This window comes from Pyrgilauda ruficollis, unplaced genomic scaffold (genome assembly GCF_017590135.1).
Source record: "Pyrgilauda ruficollis isolate IOZ18807 unplaced genomic scaffold, ASM1759013v1 scaffold21, whole genome shotgun sequence".
Taxonomy (NCBI): domain Eukaryota; kingdom Metazoa; phylum Chordata; class Aves; order Passeriformes; family Passeridae; genus Pyrgilauda; species Pyrgilauda ruficollis.
In genome coordinates this window covers 4,054,300-4,078,230 of record NW_024520318.1, presented here as the reverse complement: position 1 = coordinate 4,078,230, position 23,931 = coordinate 4,054,300, and the positions used below count along the sequence as shown (strand labels likewise).

Below are 23,931 nucleotides of genomic sequence, written 5' to 3'. Positions count from 1 at the left end.
GGGAAATTCCACACGGGATTCCCTGCGCGGCGCCGCCATCTTCCCGGGAGCGCCGGCGCCTCCCGGCGTGCCCCGCGCGCCGGCGCGGTGACGTCACCGCCGCGGCTATAAAAGCGCGGCGTGGCCCGGCGTACTTCCTTTCTGCAGGAGCGGCGCGGCGGGAGCGCCATGGCGCCGGTGAGAGCTGGAGGGAGGCGGCGGTGGGAGCGGCATGGCGCCGGTGAGAGCGGGAGGGAGGCGGCGGCGGGGCCGGCCGGGGGAGCCGTGGGGCGGCTGAGAAGCCGGCGGCCGCCCGGTGCGAGCGGGGCTTTCCCGAGAGGGTTTCGTGTGGAACGCGGCCGGGCCGGGCCGGCTGCAGTGAGCCGCGCTGGCCGGGAGGGGGCGCTCCCGCTGCCGTGTGTGTCCCCCTCCCTGGGTCGGGAAGTTTTTTCCAGCGCGGTTTGTTAATGCTGAGGAATCCTTTGGTGTTCTAGCAAAAGGACCGAAAATCCAAAAAGTCAACCTGGAAGTTCTGCCTTGACCTGACCCACCCTGTGGAAGATGGAATCTTTGATTCCGGGAATTTTGTAAGTGGTGGTTTTGCTCATACTTGTGACGCATAGTTTAATAAAAGCTTTAGTGCAGTAACTGAGCTACAGTTGAAAAGCTGCATTCTAAATGTGTTAAATCATCAGCTGTTCTTTAAAATACTGTCATTAAAAAAAAAAAAAAAACAACTATAAGCTTTATAGCATTCTTCATACCTGTCCATGAATAGAACTGTTTTAAATTAATTTCTGCTTTAGCACAGGGTTGATTTTTTTATAATCGCGTGCTGTAAAATATTTTTGCGTTCTAAATACTTCTGTCAGGACATAAGTAAATGGTGGTTTTTAATGTTGATTCCTGACTAGGGTCCCTTCCCTAGTTCATACCTAGGGTGCCCTTCCCTAGTGTTCTATTTCTTTAACGTTGAAACAGGAGCAGTTCCTAAAGGAGAAGGTTAAGGTCAATGGGAAAACTGGAAACTTGGGCAACACCGTTCACATTGAACGTCTGAAGAACAAGATCACAGTGACGTCAGAGAAGCAGTTTTCTAAAAGGTTGGCATGGGTTTCATTCTGTTGTTTTTGTGGGGTTTGAACTGTGGGATGTTGGATGTAAAACCAGAGTAATTTATCTTGGAAGAGATCTTCACAATCATCAGGTCCAGCCATAATCCTGACACTGCTAAATCTGCCACTAATCCGTGTCCCATAAACACACATTAATATTCAGCTCTTGCCTGCAAAATGAATTCCAATTAGTGCACTTCTGACACTTGGAGAGGTGTTAGCTCTAACCTTCATAGCACTTGTAAATATTAGTGGAACATGTAATTGAAACAGATTTATTACATCAGGTATTTAAAAATCGCTTTTTAAAAGTCAAGTCTTGATTGGTAATTAATGTTGACTCTAGGCATATTAATAGAGATACTTTATATAGGTCCTTGGCAGTGTATCAGTGGAAGATGGACCTTTAAAGTAACACTGAATTAATATCGTGGGTGGCTGTTTGATTATTTAATTGGTTGTATTACAGTGAACGTGTGCTTGATGTGGGTTCTTGCAAACAAACCCTTCAAGCTTAAACTGTTGAGTTTGTTAGCACAAACAAGAGCTGAGTGCACTGATGGGAGGTGCACATCCTTCCCTGCATCCTCCCTTTGTTTGCTGGTACAGGTGCTGCAGAATCTGTTACGTTAGACCAAGGTTTAGAACCAGTTACCAGTGCTGTCCAGTTACTGGCATTTTGCTGTGTAGTCAAATGAACAATAAATTCCTACATATCTGTAGTGAAAATTTGCTTTTATTGCCTGTTACACGTGAAATTTTTCTGTTTCTGGGTGTAATTACTGCCCTGCTCCAGACAGTGCCTGGGGTGGAGTGCAGACAGCAGCAGGGGGTGTCCAGTGAGAAGCTTCTAAGGCGAAATTGCTGGTTTTCAGGTACCTGAAATACCTCACCAAGAAGTACCTGAAGAAGAACAACCTGCGGGACTGGCTGCGCGTGGTGGCGTCCGACAAGGAGACGTACGAGCTGCGCTACTTCCAGATCAGCCAGGACGAGGAGGGCTCCGAGTCTGAGGAGTGAGCCGGCCTCGGCTCCACGCTCACTGCAGAGTACAAAAGACTACAACACCTATTTATGAGAACACTTAACTTATTGGTGAATAAAGGTTTTGTACCCTGTTGGACAGAGCACGGTTGGTTTTCTGGTGTTTCTCTGAAGTTGTGATTAGAAAACAGCACGGGAATTGTTTGATTTGCAGTTTTGCTTCCATTGCCAGGAATCAGCTTTTCAGTTGGCACCAGTGAAAGTCCCAGGAGGAAAAAACTGAGCCCTTTGCCCAGTACACGTGTAGCACAGTTAAATCAATTTTTAGTCATATTGGTACAAATAATTCTAGAGCTTGTGACTGAAAGTACCAGCTCCTGTGAATTTGTATGAAGGTAATGGCAAAATATTTAATACAAGTTTACTTCAGTTAGTTTGGCTTAAAATAGACTTGCAGATGGTAAAGATTTTTTTTTTTCCTGTGTGATTTACCTCATTCACTAATTGGTTGTGGTATTCCTATGTGTAACCACAAGTCAAAGTGGAGGACAACAAAGATTTCATAGGTTTATATTAGATGGATAAATAAGGAGGTGGAGACAAACCTGATTACCAACAACCAGCTAAAACATCTTCATGTTAACCGAGATGTTCTTCAATATTGACAGTGCCTGAATGCTGTAAAATCTATGCAGGAGGTGGAGACAAACCTGATTACCAGCAACCAGCTAAAACATCTTAAAGAAAGGACCGAGATGTTCTTCAATATTGACAGTGCCTGAATGCTGTAAAATCTATGCAGATGTTTCTCCTTTTATGTTGTGTTTTACAGTTCTTGCATTTCTGGGATTATTTCTTTAAAACAGGTATTTCTCTAGTACAGGTGGGGAGTTCTTCACTGAAACAATTCCATAACTGTCAACTGTTTTTCATACATTACCAAGAGAGATTTGTGGTTTCTTTACAAAAAGTATTTGTGAGACTGCGCTTGCAGTAACTGGCATGTTACATGCATTTCAGTGCCGTGTAGTGTCCTCTGTATGGGATTAATCAGAATATTTACTCAGGTTCCAGTGTGCTGGTGAGCTCTGGAATAAGTAATGCCATATTTGTTCAATATCATAAACCAGGGATACATCTGGACTCTGATATTGAACTTTGTGCTTGAGCGAGTCTGGTAGTTGAGGCTGAAGTGTGGCCAATAAATTGTTGAATCTCCTGATGATTTTTTTTTTTTTTTAATTATGTCAGCATTGTTTTTACTGGCAAACCTCTCAGAATTTAGAGACTTGACAAAGCACAAAACAGTGCATTACAGTCAAATGATACCCACTTTTTGTTACCTAAATCTAAATGAGAATTACAGAAGGTGAAGTGAATTTTGTCGACAGCCTTTTGGGTATCATTTGTCATTTTCCAATGTGCTTGGACAGCTATTCCCGAGCAGGGAGAGGAGAAGCAGCAACAGTGGAGTAACAGCTTCTTGTGTCCTGTCTGCCTCGCTGGTGGTTTCATTTTGCTGCTTCAGAGGTAGCAAAAAGAAGGGAGCAGTGTGTGTAACTGGCTGCGAGACAGGATGTGTTGGACTTTATGTACTTCAGTGGAAATAAAACAGCACAATTCCTGTGTGCTAGGGCAGCTATTCCCAAGCAGGGAGAGGAGAAGCAGCAGCAGTGGAGTAACAGCTTCTTGTGTCCTGTCTGCCTCGCTGGTGGTTTCATTTTGCTGCTTCAGAGGTAGCAAAAAGAAGGGAGCAGTGTGTGTAACTGGCTGCGAGACAGGATGTGTTGGACTTTATGTACTTCAGTGGAAATAAAACAGCACAATTCCTGCCCCAGTCTGGGGCACTGGGTACTGCTGCCTTGGAATTTCCCGCTGGAGGAAAACCAGGCAGCGGTGAAGCAACAATTAAGGGTGGTTTTCTTTTTCTGAAAATCTCAAAGATAGCTAATGCCATCACAAAACATTTACAGGACCAGTAATTAATGCTGTGTTGAACAAGCCACATTTTTCATGGTAAAGCTGCATGAACTCACCTGTTTCCTTTGCTGCAGGAAGTTAAGAAAGGGCCTGACTTTACAGTTCCATTTCAAAACCCAGCCCCACCTGGTGTTTCAGAGCTGTGCTTTTATGTGACAGCATATCCTTTACTTCACACTGACACAACAAACCCGTTGTGATTAAATGGAACAAGCACCAACAAAAATCTGAGCTAATGGGATCACACTGCCTTGTTATCCTTCCTTTCAAAGCAGGCTGGCAGCCACGTGTGTGGTTGTACAGCCTAGCAGACACAGACTGTCACCAGCCAGAGGAAAGCAAGGCCTGGGATTGCAAGAAAAAGCAACTTATTTCAGAGCTGGGTTTGGAGGAAAACCACCAAAGTGCTCCTGCAGGTTTCTGTTACTACCTAAGTTTAACTGCAGTGAGGATGGAGGGCAGGAATTCCTTTTCCCAATGCTTTGGGAAAATATATTAAAAATAAAATATATTTTTAAGCTTTGAAAAAGCAAAATTCTGTGAACAACTGTGGATCTAGACTACTTAATAAATTGAATAAAATTTTCCTTTAAATCCAGCCGGGCATTTTTGTTTTGTCCCTGTGTTGCTGCCCAAGCTCCACTGGGCACACCCAGAGCTTCCCTTCCTGAGCGTGGGTGCTTTTCCAGCTCTTCTGCAGGTAGGACTTTTATCAGGTCATGGTGCATGTATGTGTTAGGTATAGAAAGCGCAAAAGAGGGTTTTAAATGTAAATGGAGCTTTTACAATATGATTATTAAATGTTTCATGGGGAAAATCTCTGTACAGATGAGACCCAAGCAACACCTCAGAAAAATGGTGATTCCTCCATAATTTCATGTGTTTTTGCAGCTGAAGTGGCCAGGTGTGATGCAGGTGGCAGGCAGGAAACAAAGCCTGTTATTGTTCAAATGTAAATTTATGCAAATTACCCAGATTCGAGTTGAAGCAAGGTTTTTTAAAAGCCAGAGGTCAGTGTTTCTGTGATTTTAGGCAGGCAATAACAGCCAGGTGCCTGCTTTGCCAATTGTTTCTTTCCTACAGAATCTACTGTAAATTCACCAGTTTTGTTCACATTTGTTTTGAAAGTTAAAAGATCCCAAACAGCTTGATCACACACAGGATTGACTGTTGGAATTTTCCATGTTTAGTGCTGGACAAGAGCCCAGAAAAGCCCTGCTCGTTGGAGGGCTGGGCTGTCCTCAGAGCAGCAGGGATGTGCTCCTGTGTCAGCCACGGGATGAAGCTGTTGGGAAAAATAATGCAGCCACAGCCCGGAGACTGCACAGGTGACAGCAGCTGCTGCCACCTCTGGCAGCCACAGAAATGCCCCAGTGTCAGATGATGCTCAGGCTGTTTTAGGATTTCCAGAAGGGGTAAGCACAAAATCCAGCAGGAGTGAGTGCTCCAGGAGCACCACTTTGCTTCCACCCTGCTGAGAGCTGTAGTCCGTCAAGCCAGAGGTTTAATTTGGGAAGAGGAATAATCATTGCATGTCAAATCTTAACTTCTTTTTGCCAGGGTCGGGATTAAATGCCTGAGATGGTATTTCTTGTTTGGACTCGGATGTTTATTAGTTCTTATCTGTGTCACAGTCTCACAAACCCTGAGCTCTACAGCACTTCACTCCAACAAACTGAAAATGGAGCCCCATCTCTCTCTCTCTACAAAGCCTATTAAGGACAAACTGTCCAATTAAGAAATTACACCTCAATTATTTTTACTTTTAACCCAATAACAAACCACCCATGGCCCACAAGGTGGACTTTTTATCCAATTACACAAAACCACCCAAACCCATGGAGAAGAAGGAGAAGAAGAAGGAGCAGCCTCTACCCTAAAACCTCCATCTTGCTTTATACCTATTACTGTATTCTAAACCCTTAAACTCCAAGTTTCCCACCCTGTGATATCACACACTTCTATTCAAACTCCACACCCACAATCCCAGCTCTGTCATTCCATTTTGGAAGTTTCTCCACGGCCTCAGGTCAATTCAGTGTTCTCTTTGGGGGTCAGTGCCTGGCAGCAGAAAGTCTGAAATTCTCAGTGACCAGGGTTCCAACAATTACAAAGCCCCAGTTGCACTGGAAGCACAGCAGATGGGCCAGGGGGCTCAGCAGGGCAATGGCACCATAACTCTGACAAGGCTTTAACACAGCCGAGATACTTACATAAATATATTCTATAAATATATATAAATAAAATATCAGATATGTTCTTCCCTTTTTAATAGTTTTCCCCTTCATTTCTCAAAAAATGGTTTCGCTGCTGTCTTCCAAATAAAATCAGTTTATGAGAGACATCCCACACATGTGAAATTCTGATGTCTGTCAAATAAGAAGAAACAGATTTTAAGCACAAGTGGCTGTTGCCAGAGCAGCAGTAGCAGTACCACATAGGCTATTTATGTGTGAGCATACAGAGATATTATTTTTCTGCACCACCAGTCTTTTATCACTTTTGCTGCAGCAAAACTCTCACTGTCTTCCATTAAAAAAAGAGCAGCAAACCCCACAAGGCTTCACCAATTTTAAGCATCACTAATAAAGTTACTTCTAATGTATCTCTATTTTTTCTGTCTGCTTGCCCTCCTGGCCAATATCCCCATCAGGAAACAGCTTCATTAAATAGCCAGAAATAGTAAGATCAGAAAAAAAGATGTAAATAATAGCAGGAAATAGCTGAAAATGTGTTGTTTACAATATACTCAGTATGTGGCAGGTATTAAAGGAGGTGCAGACTCAACATTGTCACATAATATCAGCACAAAGTAATTAGAAACAGAGAGGCCCATGGAAAAATAAATACTCAATAATAGCTTGGATGTACCCAGCAGCAGGAAATGAGGTTCAGTGGTGGAGGGATCTGATTACAACAAATATAGACAAAAATAAGGAACAATTCTTGTTTCTTTTTACAGGCAAAACCAAAGCAAAGGGTTTCTTATTGGGCAGATCAGAAGGAATCAAGTTACCTCCTCATTTTGGATAATATGAGTATAATACTTACATATACTCTGCATAGGTATCCATTTCATTTCTCCATTATTTATTGGTGGGCTCTGGGGCTGCCTCAGGTGTCCTGGTGGGGTTTGGCAGGGATTCATGTCAGCACCATCCTATGGCAGCAACTAAACCCACCCAGCCCATCCTGCTGCCTCTGACTGCAGACACAGGAATAACTAAATTCCTGTGGGGTGTGCATTTTTGGCAGGGTGCTGGCATGAAGCCCCCTTTGGGCTTGCCTTGGCCCTGTGGCTGCTATTTGAGCCCTAACTCATGCTGGGAGGAGTGGCCTGGGATAACTGGGACAGCGGCTGTAACGTGCCCCAAATTGGAGGCAGCTGTGTCCTGGGAAGTCCTCATGGAGGAGACTGAGGGATTGATTCCAAGGAGGGTTTCTGTGACCACTCTTGAGCCTGGAAACTGCCCTGAGCAGCATTTTATACCTGAATCCCTTTGGTCTGGGCATTAATAAACTCACAAAGCACTAAGGAGCCAACAGCCAGGAAAGGTTTTCCATTGCTGTCCATCCATTCTGGATTTAAATGAGAAATTAAGAGAGAAATGCTTTACTAGATCAATAACTAATTTCTTTTGGTTTTTTTTTTTTTTTTTAAATTATATAGCTTAATGTATCAAGCAATTCAAACACCCCATCCAACAAGCATTAAAGCATGATTTAAGCCTCACATTTGTTACACGTTTTTTGCTGTCAGGTTGGGGGTTTAGTAGGGATTTTAAATGAGAACATGGGACAACAGGAATTTTTTTTCAGCGGGCACTGTGGCTCAACCACCACGCTGATGTTCCCTGCACACCAACAGGATGCTCCGAGCCTGGCCTCCAGGTGCCAAAGCCCACTACAGCATCAGCATCCTCTTAATTGCTGGCACAGGGGACAGGGAGAGGACAGAAGGCACTGAAAAATAAACACAGCAAAGTGCACAAACAGCAGAACTGAAAGCAAATAGCTAAAACTCTTCAGTTTGACACAGAGCAGTAAAATGCTTCTGGGACCTGTGCTGCCACTGAGTCGGGCTGGGGAGAGCCCAGTTATCCCCCACTTCTCATCCAGGACAGATAAGGGAGTGCTCAGCCACCCCTGTTCCCAACCTGATAACATTTCCAGCAAAACTGCATTCATCAGTCTTCCTCCTTCCAGCTCATTTAGAAATTATTTACACTGTGGGCAGATAAGGGTCCTGAGATAGGGGTGGTTTTGCTGACACAACAGGCTGGGAGCTCTAAAGCCTCTGTGCTCCTGCCCCAGCAGCTGTTCAGGGCTCTCCCTCCTGCCCCAGCCTGCCGTGCTGAGACCCCCGGGGGGCAAAGACCCTCCCCATGGCCCCAGCTGCAGGGACACAGTGTGGGGCTGGCAGGAGCAACTTGAGAGCCTGTGGGTGGGCAGCAAGGAGCTCCTGAGCTGGGGTGAGGAGCCTGAAGCCCAAAGCAGGATAAATTCTCTCTCTCTCTCTATAAATATGTATAATTCCCAGGGAAAGGGCCTCTCAGACGATCACTGCAGCAGGTGCTGACAGGGCTGCCCCCCATCTGAGCTTGCACTGAGGACTCAAGATCCAAACTCCATTAGGATATCTGCATAATTACACACTGCAGCCATAGAAGTGTAACCGAGTATTTGGTGTCAATCCTCAGCACCAAGGACTGGGATGAGCTGGATGGCCCTTGGAGGTTAGCAGGGAGAGGAAATCTGCTTATTCTCAGTGACTTCTGACCTTCAAATCCACCCTGGAAAGCTCAGGAGGGCTCTTTTCCTCTCCCCCCCAAAACATAATAAAGAGGCACGAAGCAGCCAATGTTTTTGCAGGTGCAGAATTATCTGTTGGGAGGACAAAGTGCAGAGATTGTGACATAAAGCTGCAACTTTCCTGCTCACCTTTAGCAGGGAGCCCGTTTCCCACATCAGCCCAAAAAAAAAAAAAAAAAAAAATCAGAACCCATGAAACCAGGCAAAACCCTGGGCTTTTGTTTCAGTACATTTTGGGGATTTTGTCTGTCAGTGCCATTGGCAGGGATGCCTCCCTGTGCCAGGGTGGGATTGCTGGACCCAGTGCAGAAAGGGCATTGTGCTGCTGTGCACAAAACCTCAGGGAGGGTTTTGCTTGCAGCTCAAGAAGCTGCTGCTGTTGCTTGCCTGATTCCTCTGGGTGTTTTGTATTGCACACAGCCAAGTAAAAAGCGTTATGATTATAAGAGTGTTTATGTGTGCTGTCCTGAGCTTTGCTAAGCCCCAGAAGCAGCTGGGATGCACAATTCCCTTTAAAACAAATGGCACTGCCGTGCCAGCCCTTTCAAGATAGTTTTACAAATAGACCTTAGAGATATGAGCTGAAAAAATGAATCTTCCAGGGTGGCTACATCCAGCACTGTTACTCAGAGGTAGAAGGGAAGATATGAGTCAGAATCAATGCTGACATTAGGCCAGGATTGGACTGACAAAGTCCTCCCCAGTTTGCCCATTTTTGACAGTCTTGTTAGCAGGGAAATGCCTTGCTGAAACCCAAGGCTGCTGCAACATCTGAGTGAACACAGGGTGCAGTCAAAGTCCTTCCCAGTTGCCCATTTTTGACAGTCTTGTTAGCAGGGAAATGCCTTGCTGAAACCCAAGGCTGCTGCAACATCTATCAGCCTTGGTCTGGGCTGCACGTGGAGCAAGGTGGTGGTGAACTGGTCACAAACACCCCATGAGGGAGTTCTCCTTGCTGAAGTGCTGGAGGGAATAACACCCAAACAATGCACTTGGAGTGCTGCAGTGGGCAATCCACACGAGGCAGCAAGGAATGTTCACTCATTATTTACCCAATACCTGGGACAGCTCTGTGGTTTATTCTTTTAATTTGAAATTCACTGCACAAGTGTTTATCTGGACTTGGAAGCAGAGGTTAAGCAACGCTGCACTGATTTTTCATAAAGCTTCCCCAGGCTGTGACAGGGTATGAGATCCATTGCTCGTGTCAGGGGGTGATAACAGGAGAGCTCGCTTCCAAAATGGAAATACAGCAGCAAACTCCATCTCAGCTGCACAGGGGAAAGATCAAGGCAGAAGATCATATTTTGCCCCAAATAGCTGTAGCCATGTCCTGCCCAGGATTCCCCAAGCAGGACATGACCCAGGACATGGCCCAGCTCCAGCCTGGGCAGGCAGCAGCAGCCAGGGGCTGATGGTCCAGGCTGGATTATGTGAATCAGGATTATTTTGTGTTCTGTCACACAGTCTGGAAAATGATTGGAAATTTGAGTTGAGTATTAAAGTTCTAAGGTGAGTTCAGGATTATGGAAAAGAGCTGCTTGTCCAGCTGGTGCACAGATCAGCTGCATTCATTATCCATAACCAGTTCTACAAATTTTACATTTCCCTGGGTATTTTTCTCAATGAACTTCAAGAATCAACATGTTGGCATGCTCATGCACATCCACATCCACTTGTACTTTCAGATTCCTCCTTTGCTCTTCCTTCTAAGGCAGTGCATTAATGTCACCATTTAGGTACTATTTACAATATCCTGAAGACCAAAAATTTAACCTAAAATGCTGGAAGACCCTACTATCAATGCAACCACACTGTGATTCACTGCAGATGCAAAATAGCAACCAAATAGGCAAGAGAGAAGCAGAGCTGGGATGCAAATCAGCACCCACACCATGGGATGTGGGTCTGTTGGCTGTGACAGCCCTGGCTGACACAGGCAGAACCACAACTACCTCATGCCAAGCCTTTAAAAACATGGAATCATCTGGAAGAGATGAGATATAGGAAAGATAGATCCCAAGTGACCTTGGAAACTTGTAGTCTAGAACTGAGAAAAATGCTGAGAACAGGCTGATGGGGTGCTCCAAATCACTTGCTAAAGCAGCTGACCAAAATGATTAATTTATATGAAAGTGCACACTAGCACAGCCCAGGAGCAAACAGTGGATTCCCAGGAACAAGAGCTGGGGGTGATTGTTGCCAGACTAGTTCTTGGTAGATTAGCCAAAATAAAATAATTTAGAAACCCATTGATTTGAGTAAAATGTTTGCCAGGTCTGGAAGATTTTCTCCAATATCTGTTTCCATTGGCAGTTTCTCCCACTGACTAGAAATGAGTATTTTTCTTAAAATTTTAAGGACCCAGCAGACTGAAGGTGACTTCTGGGAGCAAAGAGGAGGAAAGAACTGTGACCCAGAGAGGCTGCTCTGACTCCAGCTACATCCTGGCCATCTGCTAGACTCAAATACCCAGCCAGAATAATGCACAGAGATTTTGTTGTCCTGTCTGGCAGACTAAATGCCTTGGAAAAGCCACAATCAGGTCACACCAGTTCTGTTTGCCACCTCTCCAGCACAGACCTGCTGACATTCTGTGCCAGCTGCTGCCCAAGGGGGAGCACAGATGCCAGAAGATACTTCATCACCTGCTGAGGCAGATTTTGCATCCCTGCTGTTTGTTCACAGCCCCAGGACCAACAGAATGTCACATGAGAGTGACAACAAGCAGCCCTGGCTGGTGGGGAGCAGCCTTGAGCAGCAGCACTCCTTGGCTTTGCAGAGGACAAATTCTTGTCTCTCCCCACCCCAAAGTGGCTTCCTCACACAGGTCCAAGGTCATGCAGGGGGAGCTGTGTCCAGCAAACACCATCACATCCAGCTGGGATGCTTCTGGTTCCCCAAAGCCAGGGAAGATCCTCCAAGAAACACCCTTGACTTTGTTATGGGAAAGAATTGAACACCAGCTTTTGTTCACTGTAGGGATATCCAAAATATCATAATTTACTGAAAGAGATGAAGGAAATTCTTCCCTGTGAGGGTGGTGAGGCCCTGGCACAGGGTGCCCAGAGAAGCTGTGGCTGCCCCATCCCTGAAATGTCCAAGGCCAGGCTGGATGGGGCTTGGAGCAGCCTGGGATGCTGGAAGGTGTCCCTGCCCATGGCAAGATGATCTTCAAGGTCTCTTCCAACCCAAACCCCTCTAGGATTCTATGATTTTACTCTCATGCCTCTCTCCTTTGATCCTGAATCAGAAGAACCAGGACAAATGAAAGTTGATCACCAAACAGAAGAAATTTCCTAATGACTCCCTTCAAGGTCTCTGCCAGCACAATTTAGATGGGTGCATCAACATGTACAAACTAAAATGCACTGTGAATTAAGAAGCATTGCCCTGATGAGGGAATATTTGCTGTAATTTGTTTTGCAGGCACTTAGCAAAAACAGAATAAGAAGAAATGGGGAGAGCACCCAACAAAGTAATCTGAAAATGGAGCTTCTGGCAGCCTCTGAAATGCACACTTTTAATGCAATTAGAGCATGGAGTGGATGAGGGACCCCACACACAAAGTAGCCAAACTCTAGTTGTGCTTTTTTTTACACTGCTGCAGGTCTGAGCACAGTCTGTTCCACAAGTGACTGGAAAATACATTACAGCTGTGAGGAAAATGGATTTTTCTTTTCTTCTAAACCTACTGTGAAATATGAATTGGGAATTCATTAGCTATGAGCTGCTGCAAAGTAATGTTGTTCTTAAAATATTCTCCTGATTCCAGAGGACCTTGGTTAACTGCAGACAGAGAACAGGGGTCTTTCATTTCATAAAATGTCCTGGGAAGGATCATTAGAAATTACTTACAGATTCTTTCAAAGGCTTTTTAATTTCCATTTGCAGACTCCAAGTGATGACAAAGCAGAAAGGCTTTAAGCTGGAGGAGTGCAGATTTAGATTAGATATTGGGAAGAAATTCTTCCCAATGAGAGTGGTGAGGCCCTGGCACAGGGTGCCCAGAGAAGCTGTGGCTGCCCCATCCCTGGAAGTGTCCAAGGTTGGATGGGGCTTGGAGAAACCTGGTCCAGTGGAAAATGTCCCTGCCCGTGGCAGGGGGTTGGAAGTGGATGAGCTTTAAAGTCTCTTCAAACTCAAACTATTCCCTGATTCCATGTGAACAGTGAACCTGCAGCTGTTGAGTGGTGAAGGAGAGGGTGCCACAGGCTCTGCTGCTCACAGAGACAGGAGTGGGGAGCCAGAAGGAAGAGCACTGGGTAAAGCAGGCTGTGGCTGTGGTTCATCCGTGTCCCAACACCCTCCTGTGGGATGCTCAACAGCTTTGGATGCAATGAGCAGCTTCGGTCCTTGGGACCTGTTCAGGTTCCTGCAGGTCCCCCCAAGGTCCATTCAAGGACAGGCACAGCTGGGACACTGCCAGAGCTGTGGGGCCATTGCCCCACATGTGTGTGCCCAGCTGGGCTGGGCTCCATCACTGCAATGGCTGAGCAAGGTTCTGGAGGTAGCGGGACCACCAAGATCCACCAATGATGGACACAGGCAGCAGGGGTGGGATGGATGTCCTGAGACTCTCAAGCCCTCTTGGGGGTGGAAGAGTTTGATTTCCATGGCCTCAGCAATATTTGATATCCTGCCAAGAGACCACTCATCATGCTGAAGGCTGCATTCAACAAATGAAGAGCAGTCCTGCTCCCCCAAGGTGTGCTCAGAGCCTGCTGTGAGCACAGAAAGCAGGTGCCTGTACACGTCTGTACATCTCTCTGCTCTGCCCGAAGCCGGGGGCTGGCCTGCCTTTGTGGTCAGATTCCACAGCTCCTTTGATTCCAAAATGCCCAGAGGACCAGCCCCTGGCTCAGGCCCCTCACAGTCACCGTGTCAGAGAGCAGGGGGGTCGCTATCCAGAGAGCCCAGTGCATGTGATGGGCAGGCTTCCAACACCATCAGGGACCTCCAGTTAAACAGCCAGACCATGAAAGTGGATCCTGCAGGAGTAACTCCACACCACCAGAGTGGGAGCAGCTTTTGAAGTCAGCACTTATCACCTCAGCCCATCACCTGCACAATTAAACCTTTCTTCCCCCACAAAAGAGCAGATGCCAACACAAACAGCATAACTCCCTGCTAATCATTGAACAAACCCACTGCAAAGGTGACCCCAAGCCCTTGGGGAGCAGAGTGGATGCTCTGGGGGATCTCAGGGGGGAAGTCTGGTTTTGGGAATGGCTGTGCCGTGCTCTGCAAACGAAGGGAAACAGTGGCTGTGCACACTGACAAAGGTCCTCTGGTGCACTCCCCTGCCTGGCCTGCCCCTTCCCACCACTCTTCTGACAGGTTTTGAGCCCATTTGCAGCATTGTTCCACGTTTGGCATGGCAGTGATCCTCTCAGAGTGCTGCATTTGCTCAGGTTTCAAGAAAGTGAGGGAACAGGAGGGGAAATGGAGAGAGGCAAGAGCACCTCCTGCCTGAGGTCCCTGATGGCACCGGGGACACGATGGGAGCACTGGGGACCCACGGGGACCTGGGCAAGGAGAGGTGTCAGGGCAGGACAGAGGACAGAGCACAAGCTGCCAGCTTGTCTGCTCATGGAACAATTGATTTTCAAGGGCTTTGAATGAGAACTTAGAGGAGTAGCATGATGGTTTTACAAGTACCTAAAAGAGGAGCTGAAATCTCCTTTCTCCTGGCTGCAGCCATGCTGATTTTCCTTGAGGTTTAGAGGCAAAATGTCTTCAATGTCCACAACCTCCTGACAAGCAAGAAGCCACAGGCTGGGAATTCGGAAAAAAAATTGTGTGAGGTCCTCTTCAAAGCCAGAAATATCTTCAAAGCTGTAAAGACAAGATCTTCTTGAACAAAAGTCACTTCCACCTCCACTGTCACTTACCTGACCTTTTCATTTGCCTGGAGAGCTGATAAAATTCACATGACAAGATATGCCTGGAGAAAAATCCTTGCTTACAGGTTTTTGGTAGAAAAAAATATGCTTCCCCCCTAAAAATTTGAATCCAACCAATTAAAAAGAGGTTTCAAAAGAATACAAAAGCAATTTGAATTTTGGTTGTCCAGTTTTTCCATTTCATTCCAAAAGGAAAATATCTAAGATATTAACTCCTATCAGTATGGATATTTATTTCTGCTGGCATGGTACCTTCATGCCAGTCATTTGAAAGTGGTGAATAAATCCCTGTCTGGAGTGCATACAGTGAGAAAAGTGGGAGCCTGGAGGAAGAACTGACAGCAGATAACAATAAAAACAACAATCACTTTTTCTTTTTTTTTCTCTTTTTTCTCTGGAACTGACATTTTCCTGTGGAAATGTGAAATGAAAAACATCTTGTTCAGTGGGAAAGCAACTCAAGACAGGCAGTTCCTGCCAAGGATCCATCCCACCTGCCCTGGAGCAGAGCAGGTAGAGGTGAGCTGAGCACACTAATGCTCAGCCACGCAACCCAACTCTGCTGCTTCCCATCCCTTTTCTTTTTTTCTTCCTATTTTTCTTCCTATTTCCACTGCTCTCCTGGGGCTGTCCTCCCAGGAGAAGTAACATTTTACTGATAGCTGTTAAAGTCCCACCAGGCACCTCCCTGCCAGCAGCTGTCATGGATGATCCAGCATCGGGACCACCCCACTCCCCCTGCCGAGCTCTGGGATGTCTCTGAGCCCTCTGAAGCCCCAGCACCAACCCCCTCGTGTGCTCACAGCTTTCCTGCAAGGCTTTCCTCCAGATTCTCCCCCTTTGCCACCACGGGTTCAGTTTTCCCAGTGGTTTCACTTAGATGTAAAACATTTCCCACCCTCTCCCAGTGCCAGGCTCCGGGGACCACCACAGCACCGAGCTTGGCTTCCCTCTGGGCACTCTGCATCCCTAGCAATGAACAGCTGGAATACTTTACATTAAAACCATCTCCCCCATAGGTATCCATCAGCACCAAGCATGGCAGATGCTGCATCTCTCAAGGCATCCAGCCAAAGGAAGGTCCCAGCAGCAGCAGGAGCAGCTCTGAGTCTGCAGATGCCAGCGCAGAGGGGACTCCTCCTGCTCGCTGCCCTGGCCAGGAGGGATGCTTGATTTTACAGTGTCACAGCCAGATCAGCTGTCACAGACAGCAGCTCTGGGCAAGGCTTCTCTGCCGACTCCTTGGGAGCTTTGAAAGATCCGTAGCAATTATTTTTCCTGAAGAAAACAGATGAATTAATCCTTCTGCTAGGGTTGTGGTTAGTTTTCCTAAAACTGTTTTTTTTTCCTAAAGCAAACAAGGCTGCCTAGCACCATTTTTCAAAATCATTCCCTGTCGTGTAGCTCAAACACTCCATCAGATTTCCAGAAGAAAATAGATCAGATTTCTGAAGTGCTCAGTGGGTGCTGCTGCCTGCTACCCAACTGGGGACGTTGTCTTGTGCCTCAAAAGAGAGCAGCAGATTTGGCACAGATCTCACACATCAGAGATGGATGCCAAATCCGTGCTCTCCCTGAGTTTCAGCTGCATTCTCTTTTCTGAAATGACTCATTTGTAGCCTTCAAATATGAAATACAGATAACACAGGAGAGAAATCAGGGGAATCCAGCAATGGATGTGGTTCCTGTGCACAGTCTTGCTCCTCATGCTAACAACACTCTGCTCTAAGCCCCAGGAAAAGATGTGAAACCCCTAAATTTTGCAATATGGACACCTCATGACACAGATAAGAAGGTTTGGTAAAGGGGTTTGGTGAGGCAGCCAAGGAAAAATCTTATTTTTTCAGGTGGAATGGCCTTCTGTGAAAGGCACTGGAGAAATAGCTCAGAAAATTCACTCCAATTTAGTACAATTTGCTGGAAATTAGCTTCATCAGTGACAATTAAGCAGAAATGTCACCTGAAAGACCTCTAACCTTTGAATGTCAGACTTGGACATCAGCAATGCAGATGGCTCTTCTCTGCAATTGCTCTGCAGATAATCACAGAACCATCAAATGTTTTGGGTTGGAAAGGACCTTAAAGAACATCTGATTCCAACCCCCTGCCATTGTCAAGGACAATTTCCACCAGACCAGTGCCTCAATTAAACAGTCAAACCTTCTTTTCTGTGGCTATACATAAATAATCCCCACTTAAAAATCAGTTTATTTATCAAGCTCCACTATATGACTTTACAAACACTTAGATTTGGCAGGGGAGGTCGTGATCATGTTAAAATCAGTGGAGGTTTGCTCAACAGCCTCACACAGCAGCATTTCACCTGCTGAGCAAAGATAAACTGGGACAGGTGATCAGGATCCCAACTGGGTCTTCATTTATGGATTTAATAATTTTTAACCTGAATAAAAGAGCACAACTTTATGAGAATAGAGAATTTTGGCTTACTTAGCTTAAAAAAAAAAAGGCAGGTTGAGAGAGGATACAACTGCTGTTTATAAGTAAATAAGGAAAATCAGCAGGAAAAGAAAATAATTAGGCTAACAACCCTTAGTTAGAACTAGTGGGAATGAGCTGCCCATAAATTATTCAGGATGAAAATGAGAAGTTTTACCCCATTAAAGAAATCTTCATAACAACATCAATTCTTGCCTCCAGTTAGTCTAAAATATGGAGATGGAAGAGGGGGGCAGAGGGGAGAACTTACCAGAATTTCATTCTGAAAAGGAAGAACAGCAGCAGCAGAAGGAAAAAGCCCCTTTACACAGGGCAGCAAATACACAACCACAAGCCAACACAAATATACACACTGCAAATTAACTAATAGTCTTGGGGGAGAAATGGCCAATATTCCTGGCTCCTCTTACTTTATGATTTCTTTATTATTGCCATTAAGAACCTTTTTGGCATTTTAAAGGATGGTCTGAATGCAAATTACAGGAAGGTCAGTGTAAAAACACATTTGTAAAATAAACTAGTGTTTTCTTAAACTCCCCTATGAAAAGAAATGTCTCAGTGGATCTCTAATGAGACAGCACTGTGGCCCCTGTCTAAACCCAGGGTCAGGACATGAGAAACACTGGGCTGGCTAATTGCAGTCTGAGTCTTATTTAACTCCCCAAAATGGAAGAAAACACTTGGGCAGTGAAGAGTTCATTAGTATATTTTTCTCTCACTGTCTTGAAAGCAAGCAGTGATGGTGACCTGCGATCTTCTGACCAGAGAAAACTCATAGAAAGCTAAAAATAAGCATCATTTTCAGGTAGAGGGCAGTTTTGAGCAACACCCCTTCTGCTATAGTGCCGTGGGAATGACATTGTCCCCTCCCAGGACAGAGGGGACATCTCCTTCACTCCCAGGGGCCTGAATCCTGCCAGAGGCACTGACAGACACATCTCCCTTTGATCTCCAGCATCTGAGGGACAACACCACCAACCTGCAATGCATTCCCAAGCTGGCTGGTTGCAATTCCTTGAACTTGCAATTTGTCTGTAATTGTAACGCTCATTAAAGCTGTTTGTAGCCATTAATTCTCCCAAAGCCCTCACAAGGCTGTAACACGCAGCAAAAAGCAAAGCAGGCAGAGATTAACTGATCAGCACAGGGTATGTCATAGCTCAGCAGGAGAAGCCCTCTCCTGACCCAGATCACTGCTGTTTTATAGCAAAAATAAAAGGAAAATCACTCCAGGCTAGGCCTGGTGTTCTGTCAAAGTGCTGAGTGCCAGGCTCTGCTGTGCCACCAGCTCATGGCACTCACCATCACTGCCTCACAGGGGGACACTGCAGAAGGCACAGGTGCAACATGAGACGGAAAAATCCATCTCCAAAGTTTTGGAGCTCGCTCTGCCTCTTTCTGAGGTGGTTTGTTCCTAATAAGTCCTAACAACCAGTTCCTGGCTTGGTCCTAGCAAGTAGTTGTGACCCTTTGGGTGTCCCTAAGGTCCTGGGGTCTCCCTGAGCACTCCCTCCTTACCACCACCATGAAGCCCCCTCTAAAACCAGGTCCCACCAGATGAGCCCACCACCTTCTCCACAGAGAAAAGACAGCATGACCAGATTCCTCTACAGCCACCCCAAACCTTTCCCACTTTTGCCACCCCAAATTTTGAGTGCCAGGGTTACAGGGCACGTCCCATCCCCACCTGCCACTGATGCTTGACTGTGGAACTCTCACTGATGATAAATCCCTCCTCACACACCTGGATCATCCTTTAATGAGCTGCCATGGATCATCACCAGTCTGGGGTCATCCAGATCTGCTTAAGCCCAACTTGGCAGAGCCACCTTCACCCACTCGATGTCAGAGCTGGCCCGTGGAAAGGCCCGGCTTGCTTAGCTCAACACATCCCTTATCAACAAGGACACTCCTCACAGTGCTTTCTGTTCCCCTTGCCTAAACAAGAAACATTTCTGTGCAAGCCAGGGAGAGGCCATTCCAGCCTGGAGATAACACAGATACAGCTGCCTTTGTTCCCTGGGAAATCTGCTGACAGGAGGGAGGAGGGTCCCACGGGGGAGCTGCTCTTTGGGGCCAGCCAAACTGATGCTGCTGATGGTTTGATTCGAGGTGATGTGGGTCAGGCTGGCTTTCCCAGAGCCCTGGAGCAGCAAGGCTGCAGGGAGGCAGAGTTTGGTGCTGCCCCAGGCAGGGTTTATCTCAGGAAAAGGCACCAAGGACGGGCTGCAGCCACGCGTGGATGACAGGAGGAGAAGAGCCAAGCACGGTGAAATCACAGCTCTGAGTCATTAGCTGAGGCTCAGAGCTCTGCCCGGGGTAAGAGACAAGGGGCTGTAAATAGATACCACGCCAGGAGAAAAAGCAGCTTCAATTTTACTGAGGAGGACATTGCTGATGAACTATTCCGCAGCCTGGTCTATGCTTAGGGCCAGATCTGAACATCAAAATCCTTAAAGAGTTTCCATGCCAAGCATGGGCAGCCAGGGAAGCTTGAACTGCTCAGCAGAGATCTCATCCCCCTCCAAATCTTTAGTGCCCTGATGCTGCCCAGCTGCATCAACCCCAGGGCTGGGGTTGAATGGTTTTCTACACCAGAGAAAGTAAAGGAACACATTATATGTTGACAGGAGATAATTAGTTCCACAAATACACCCTCCTTCTGAAGATATCTGAAATTATTAATGATTTTTCATAGCTAAATGGTTTTGACAGGCTTTTCAAAATGACGGAAATCTGTTTAACTGAGATTCATGCAGATCCAAGGACAGAAAGCTGAGGATGCATCCTCAAGATGAGCTCCTCGGCAAACTCAGACCCTGAAAGTTCCAGAACCCATCAAGCAGTAATAAAGGAGTAAATAATAAAAGTAATAATCCATAGAGCAAAATGCTGCATTTCCTCTCTGTAACAGCCCTGGTGCCCAGCTTGCTGTGCCATGGCAGCTGAGCATGATTTCTGCTAAGCACACACATCTCTCCCTCCTTAGGTATCACACACCGTGACGTTCTCTCTCATTTTCCCTGAGCATTGCTTAGCAACTCATTTCTGCTTATCTAACTCCAAGCAGTTCATCCTAATGACCATGCTGGGTTTTTATTTTTCTTTTTTTTTCTTTTCAGCTCTTCCCATGCTGTTTCTTCTAGTAAGGAACTGCAAGTGGCAGCAATTTGAGAGTTCTGGGCAGGGGAGGCCATGGTGTGCCTGCTCTCCTTGCTGTGAGGGGGCACCTGCAGGATGCTCCTGTGGCCCAAAATGCACAAGAGGCCCCACTCTCCTTTAAAGCTCTTCCTCTGCATCTCTCCATCTTGAAATATCCAATCTTTTTCGTCTTTTAAAAATATTCTTTGAGCGCTAATTGCCAAAACACCCCTTGCAGGTGGAATCAAAGGTTGCAAAATGAGATTTCTCTGGCTGATGTCCCCCCACAGCCCAAGCTGCTGGAAGAGCTGCCCTGTAGTGCAGGCAGCAGGTCCTCCACCTTCCACCTCTGAGGAAGGGTTGCTTTACAGGCTTCTACATTTTTCCGTTCTATACCAGGCATTAATTAATGTGCACAGCAAATTATGCTGGAGAATTGTGTGAGAAGAGACTGTCATCCGAAACAGAAGGAAAAGTAGGAGATGTCAGTAATTACATGCATTTATTCCATCAAAGTGTGCTTCTGGTCAGATCATTAACTGCAAAGCACCGCTCAGAGTGCAATCTGATATTTGGAGGAGTCAAACATCTCATGCCTTCTCGTGCCAGACGAATATTTCAGCTCCTGCATCAATCTCTCTTTCACCTTTCTCGTCACCACCGCAGTGACAAGTCCCTTTCCATGGCTTGTAGCATCTTGCCAGTTTCCTCAGGCAGAAAATTTCCCCTTTCTGAGTCACTGTAGAATTTCTCAGGCTGTAGAGCAGCCAAAGCCTCCCCCTGCTTTGTAACTCGCTGTACAATTTGACAAAATCTTTACCCCAGCCTGAGGACAGAACTGCAGCCCCATAAGCAGCCTAAACATTGGGGGATGTCTGCTAAACCCTGAGCTTTGCAAGCTACAGGTGAATTTATCTACATGCTGCTGGTCAGCAAGGCAGCTCATGGGGACTGTGACCACCATTTGGTGATGGACAGCTTACTTAGTGGCCTGCAGGTGTGGAGGGCACAACTGTGGCTCAAATGCTGAATTTCAGGATGCATCCAGGGTCTTGTGAAACAGCTAATCTCCATCCCGAAGCTCAGAGTTTACACACAGACCTGCTGCTAAAATTCTATTTCACTGGGAGTGACAGATGAAAACAAACCCTTCTTATTTTAGAATGACCCTGCCTAAAACCCACAGGGATGTGGTGGAGGAAGGCTGACTTTCCTGGGCAGGAATATTGTGGCCTCAAGCAAGCAAGGGCTGTGCCAGAACTTCCATCCTGCCCAGTGTGAGTGACCTGCTCCAGCCTGGGCAGGCTCAGCAGCCCAGGGGAGCCCGTGCTGGGCAATAAAGGAGCTTTGAGTGCAAACCCAGTGGCACACAGCTGATAAAACAACATTGGGAGATTCCACAGAGCCCAGCACCACATGACTTGAGTGAGGAAAGCTGGAGATTTCCTTCCTGTGAGGGATCAGGGTCCACTGTGGCATTAAAATCAGGGCATACCATGGAAAGGAGGGTGAGGGCACCTGGCAGGTCACACTCCAACATCAGCAGCTGCTGGTTCTGCCCTGCCCAGCCTTCACCTGCTCCATTGTTTAGATCCTAGGCAGGATCTGGGGTCCAATGGCTGTGTAATCTGAGGCAAAAGACTTGGTTTTCTTATTTCCAGTACACCAGCCTCTTGTATATATCAGAAATATTTTGAAGATGAAGGTAAGAGAAAGGACCCTTGGGGAATATAAGGAGTTTGGTACCCACTAATACTTAAATATAGCTGACATCTGCAGAGAACAGAAGAGAGGAAAACAGCTAAAATTTATCTAAAATTATCCCTTTCTCCTTTAAATAGCATCCTTCCTTGGTTTGCTGGGGCTTTTTGGTTTGGTTTGGGGTTTTTTTTTGTGCAGGTACCTTGCAGCAGTGCCCACATCACCCTGGCTGGCAGCAAACAGAGGGTCACAGCCAGTTCTGGGCCACAAACACCAACTCCTAGAGAAGGAGGCCAAAATACAGGTCAAAAGCTGCAGCCATTTGGTGAGTAGCTGCAGTTTGTGGTTATTTCAGCTAATAAAATTGTAATCCTCTCAATGACTGGTCCAAAAATAGGTTACAATTTTGGAGAGAGACAAAAAGGCTGCTGGGGTCGTTCCCTGCCCTGCAGCTTCACTCTGCTTTCCAAAATAAGGAGCCCTGCCGTCAGTGCATGGCTGCAGGAGCTGGGCTGGAAGGTAATTAGGGCAGGACACAAATATTCATGATGGGCGTGGGTCCCCTGCCGCCAGGGGCATCCTGGGACAACGCATCTTTTAGTACAAAAATATTCCTGCAATCTCTCAGAGCTGCGGCTTAGTGTAATAACATCTCTCCCAGGCAGAGCCCTGGCAGATGTGCAGCAGCTAAATGGGTTCTGCAGCCTGGAGCAGCCACCCAAAGAGCCAAAGGGAAAGTAAATTTCCCTCCAGCAGCAGGGTGCTGTGGGGGTGGCAGCAGAGCCCAGCCTGGAGGATGGAGTGGGTCAGTGATCCCACACCCTTCATCCCACACCTTTTGGATGAGGTTCCCTGCCCCTTTCAAGGCAAGGGGGTCTCTCCTTTTCATCCTCATCTCCTCTCTGGCAGAAAAAAAAAAAATGTAGTGAAAGTGCCTTACCCTGAAGAATTTATTTTAAATTTCTGCAAATTAAGTAAATTCCAGCAGGAAGAAGAACAAGGAACAAACCCCGAGCACAAAAGGTATTTCAGGATCACAGCATTTCCTGTGTGTGAAGACCCCAAACACTGATCCTGTGCCCCCAGATGCCCCTGGTTTAGGCAGTGAAACACCCAGACCTGTGTTTCATCCTTCTCATTGCTTCAGGCTTGAGAGGGCTCAGCCAGTTTAAGGTCAGGAAAGGATTTAATGCAAGCAAAGAGTATCTTAGAGAGACTCTGAAAAGAAAAGCAACAGCATTATCCAAAAATGTTATATTCATTAACTGATGAAATCATACAACAGGGTAATAATTCACTTTAACTGTAAGCTGTAGCACAGTGCCTAGACTGCCAAGTCAATGCATCTTTTCAGGTCTCAAAAGAATCCTTTCTACAGTGGATACTGGCATCAGCACAGAACTTAAGACTGATAATGCAGCTGGTAAGAGACTCCCCATGGACAGCCCATTCCTGAGAGTGTTCAGGGCCAGGTTGGATGAGGCTCTGAGCCTAGTTGAAGGTGTCCCTGCCCATGGCAGAGGGTAGGATGACATGTTCTTTAAGGTTCCTGCCAGACCAAACTCTTCTGATTCTATATTCCATCCCAACACCATCCAGCTTTTGCATTTTAATTGGGGCCCATCAGCACTTGAGAGTTGTGAGTTTCACTCCTGATGTTCAGAGCAGGCACTTCTCAGCCATTGAAAATGGAACCTGGGAGCTGCCAGTGTTTCTAGAGACACTGAAGTGAGCAAAGGTGGATGGAGAGGGCAAAGAGCCACATCCCATGGGAAAAATGCTAAGCAACAGCAGGAGCAGCATCAGCTGCTTCCTGACAGTGGGTACAGAGTAATGACATATAAAACTACATTTCA

At 46.4% G+C, this 23,931-nt stretch overlaps 1 protein-coding gene across 3 annotated transcripts; it reads left to right on the top strand.

Annotated features, from left to right (window-relative positions):
• The first annotated feature begins 69 nt into the window (after nucleotides 1-69).
• On the top strand, nucleotides 70-2,222 carry RPL22L1 (ribosomal protein L22 like 1). Of its 3 annotated transcripts, none has more exons than XM_041467715.1 (4): nucleotides 70-220; nucleotides 474-566; nucleotides 961-1,082; nucleotides 1,970-2,222. In XM_041467715.1, the coding sequence occupies exons 1-4, from the start codon at nucleotides 212-214 to the stop codon at nucleotides 2,112-2,114; spliced, it is 369 nt and encodes a 122-aa protein (XP_041323649.1). In that variant the 5' UTR covers nucleotides 70-211; the 3' UTR covers nucleotides 2,115-2,222. The 3 variants fall into 3 exon arrangements, 2 of the variants coding, with proteins under 2 accessions (XP_041323649.1, XP_041323650.1); XM_041467716.1 differs by having other exon boundaries at nucleotides 81-177; XR_005955173.1 differs by having other exon boundaries at nucleotides 137-177; nucleotides 894-1,082; nucleotides 1,970-2,066.
• Nucleotides 2,223-23,931: the final 21,709 nt, after the last annotated feature.

What these genes read in the sequence shown, in the direction of transcription:
- RPL22L1 (XM_041467715.1), top strand. An exon ending in TCTTTGATTCCGGGAATTTT is followed by an intron (nt 567 to 960) that starts GTAAGTGGTGGT and finishes ACGTTGAAACAG; the next exon opens with GAGCAGTTCCTAAAGGAGAA. An exon ending in GAGAAGCAGTTTTCTAAAAG is followed by an intron (nt 1,083 to 1,969) that starts GTTGGCATGGGT and finishes GCTGGTTTTCAG; the next exon opens with GTACCTGAAATACCTCACCA.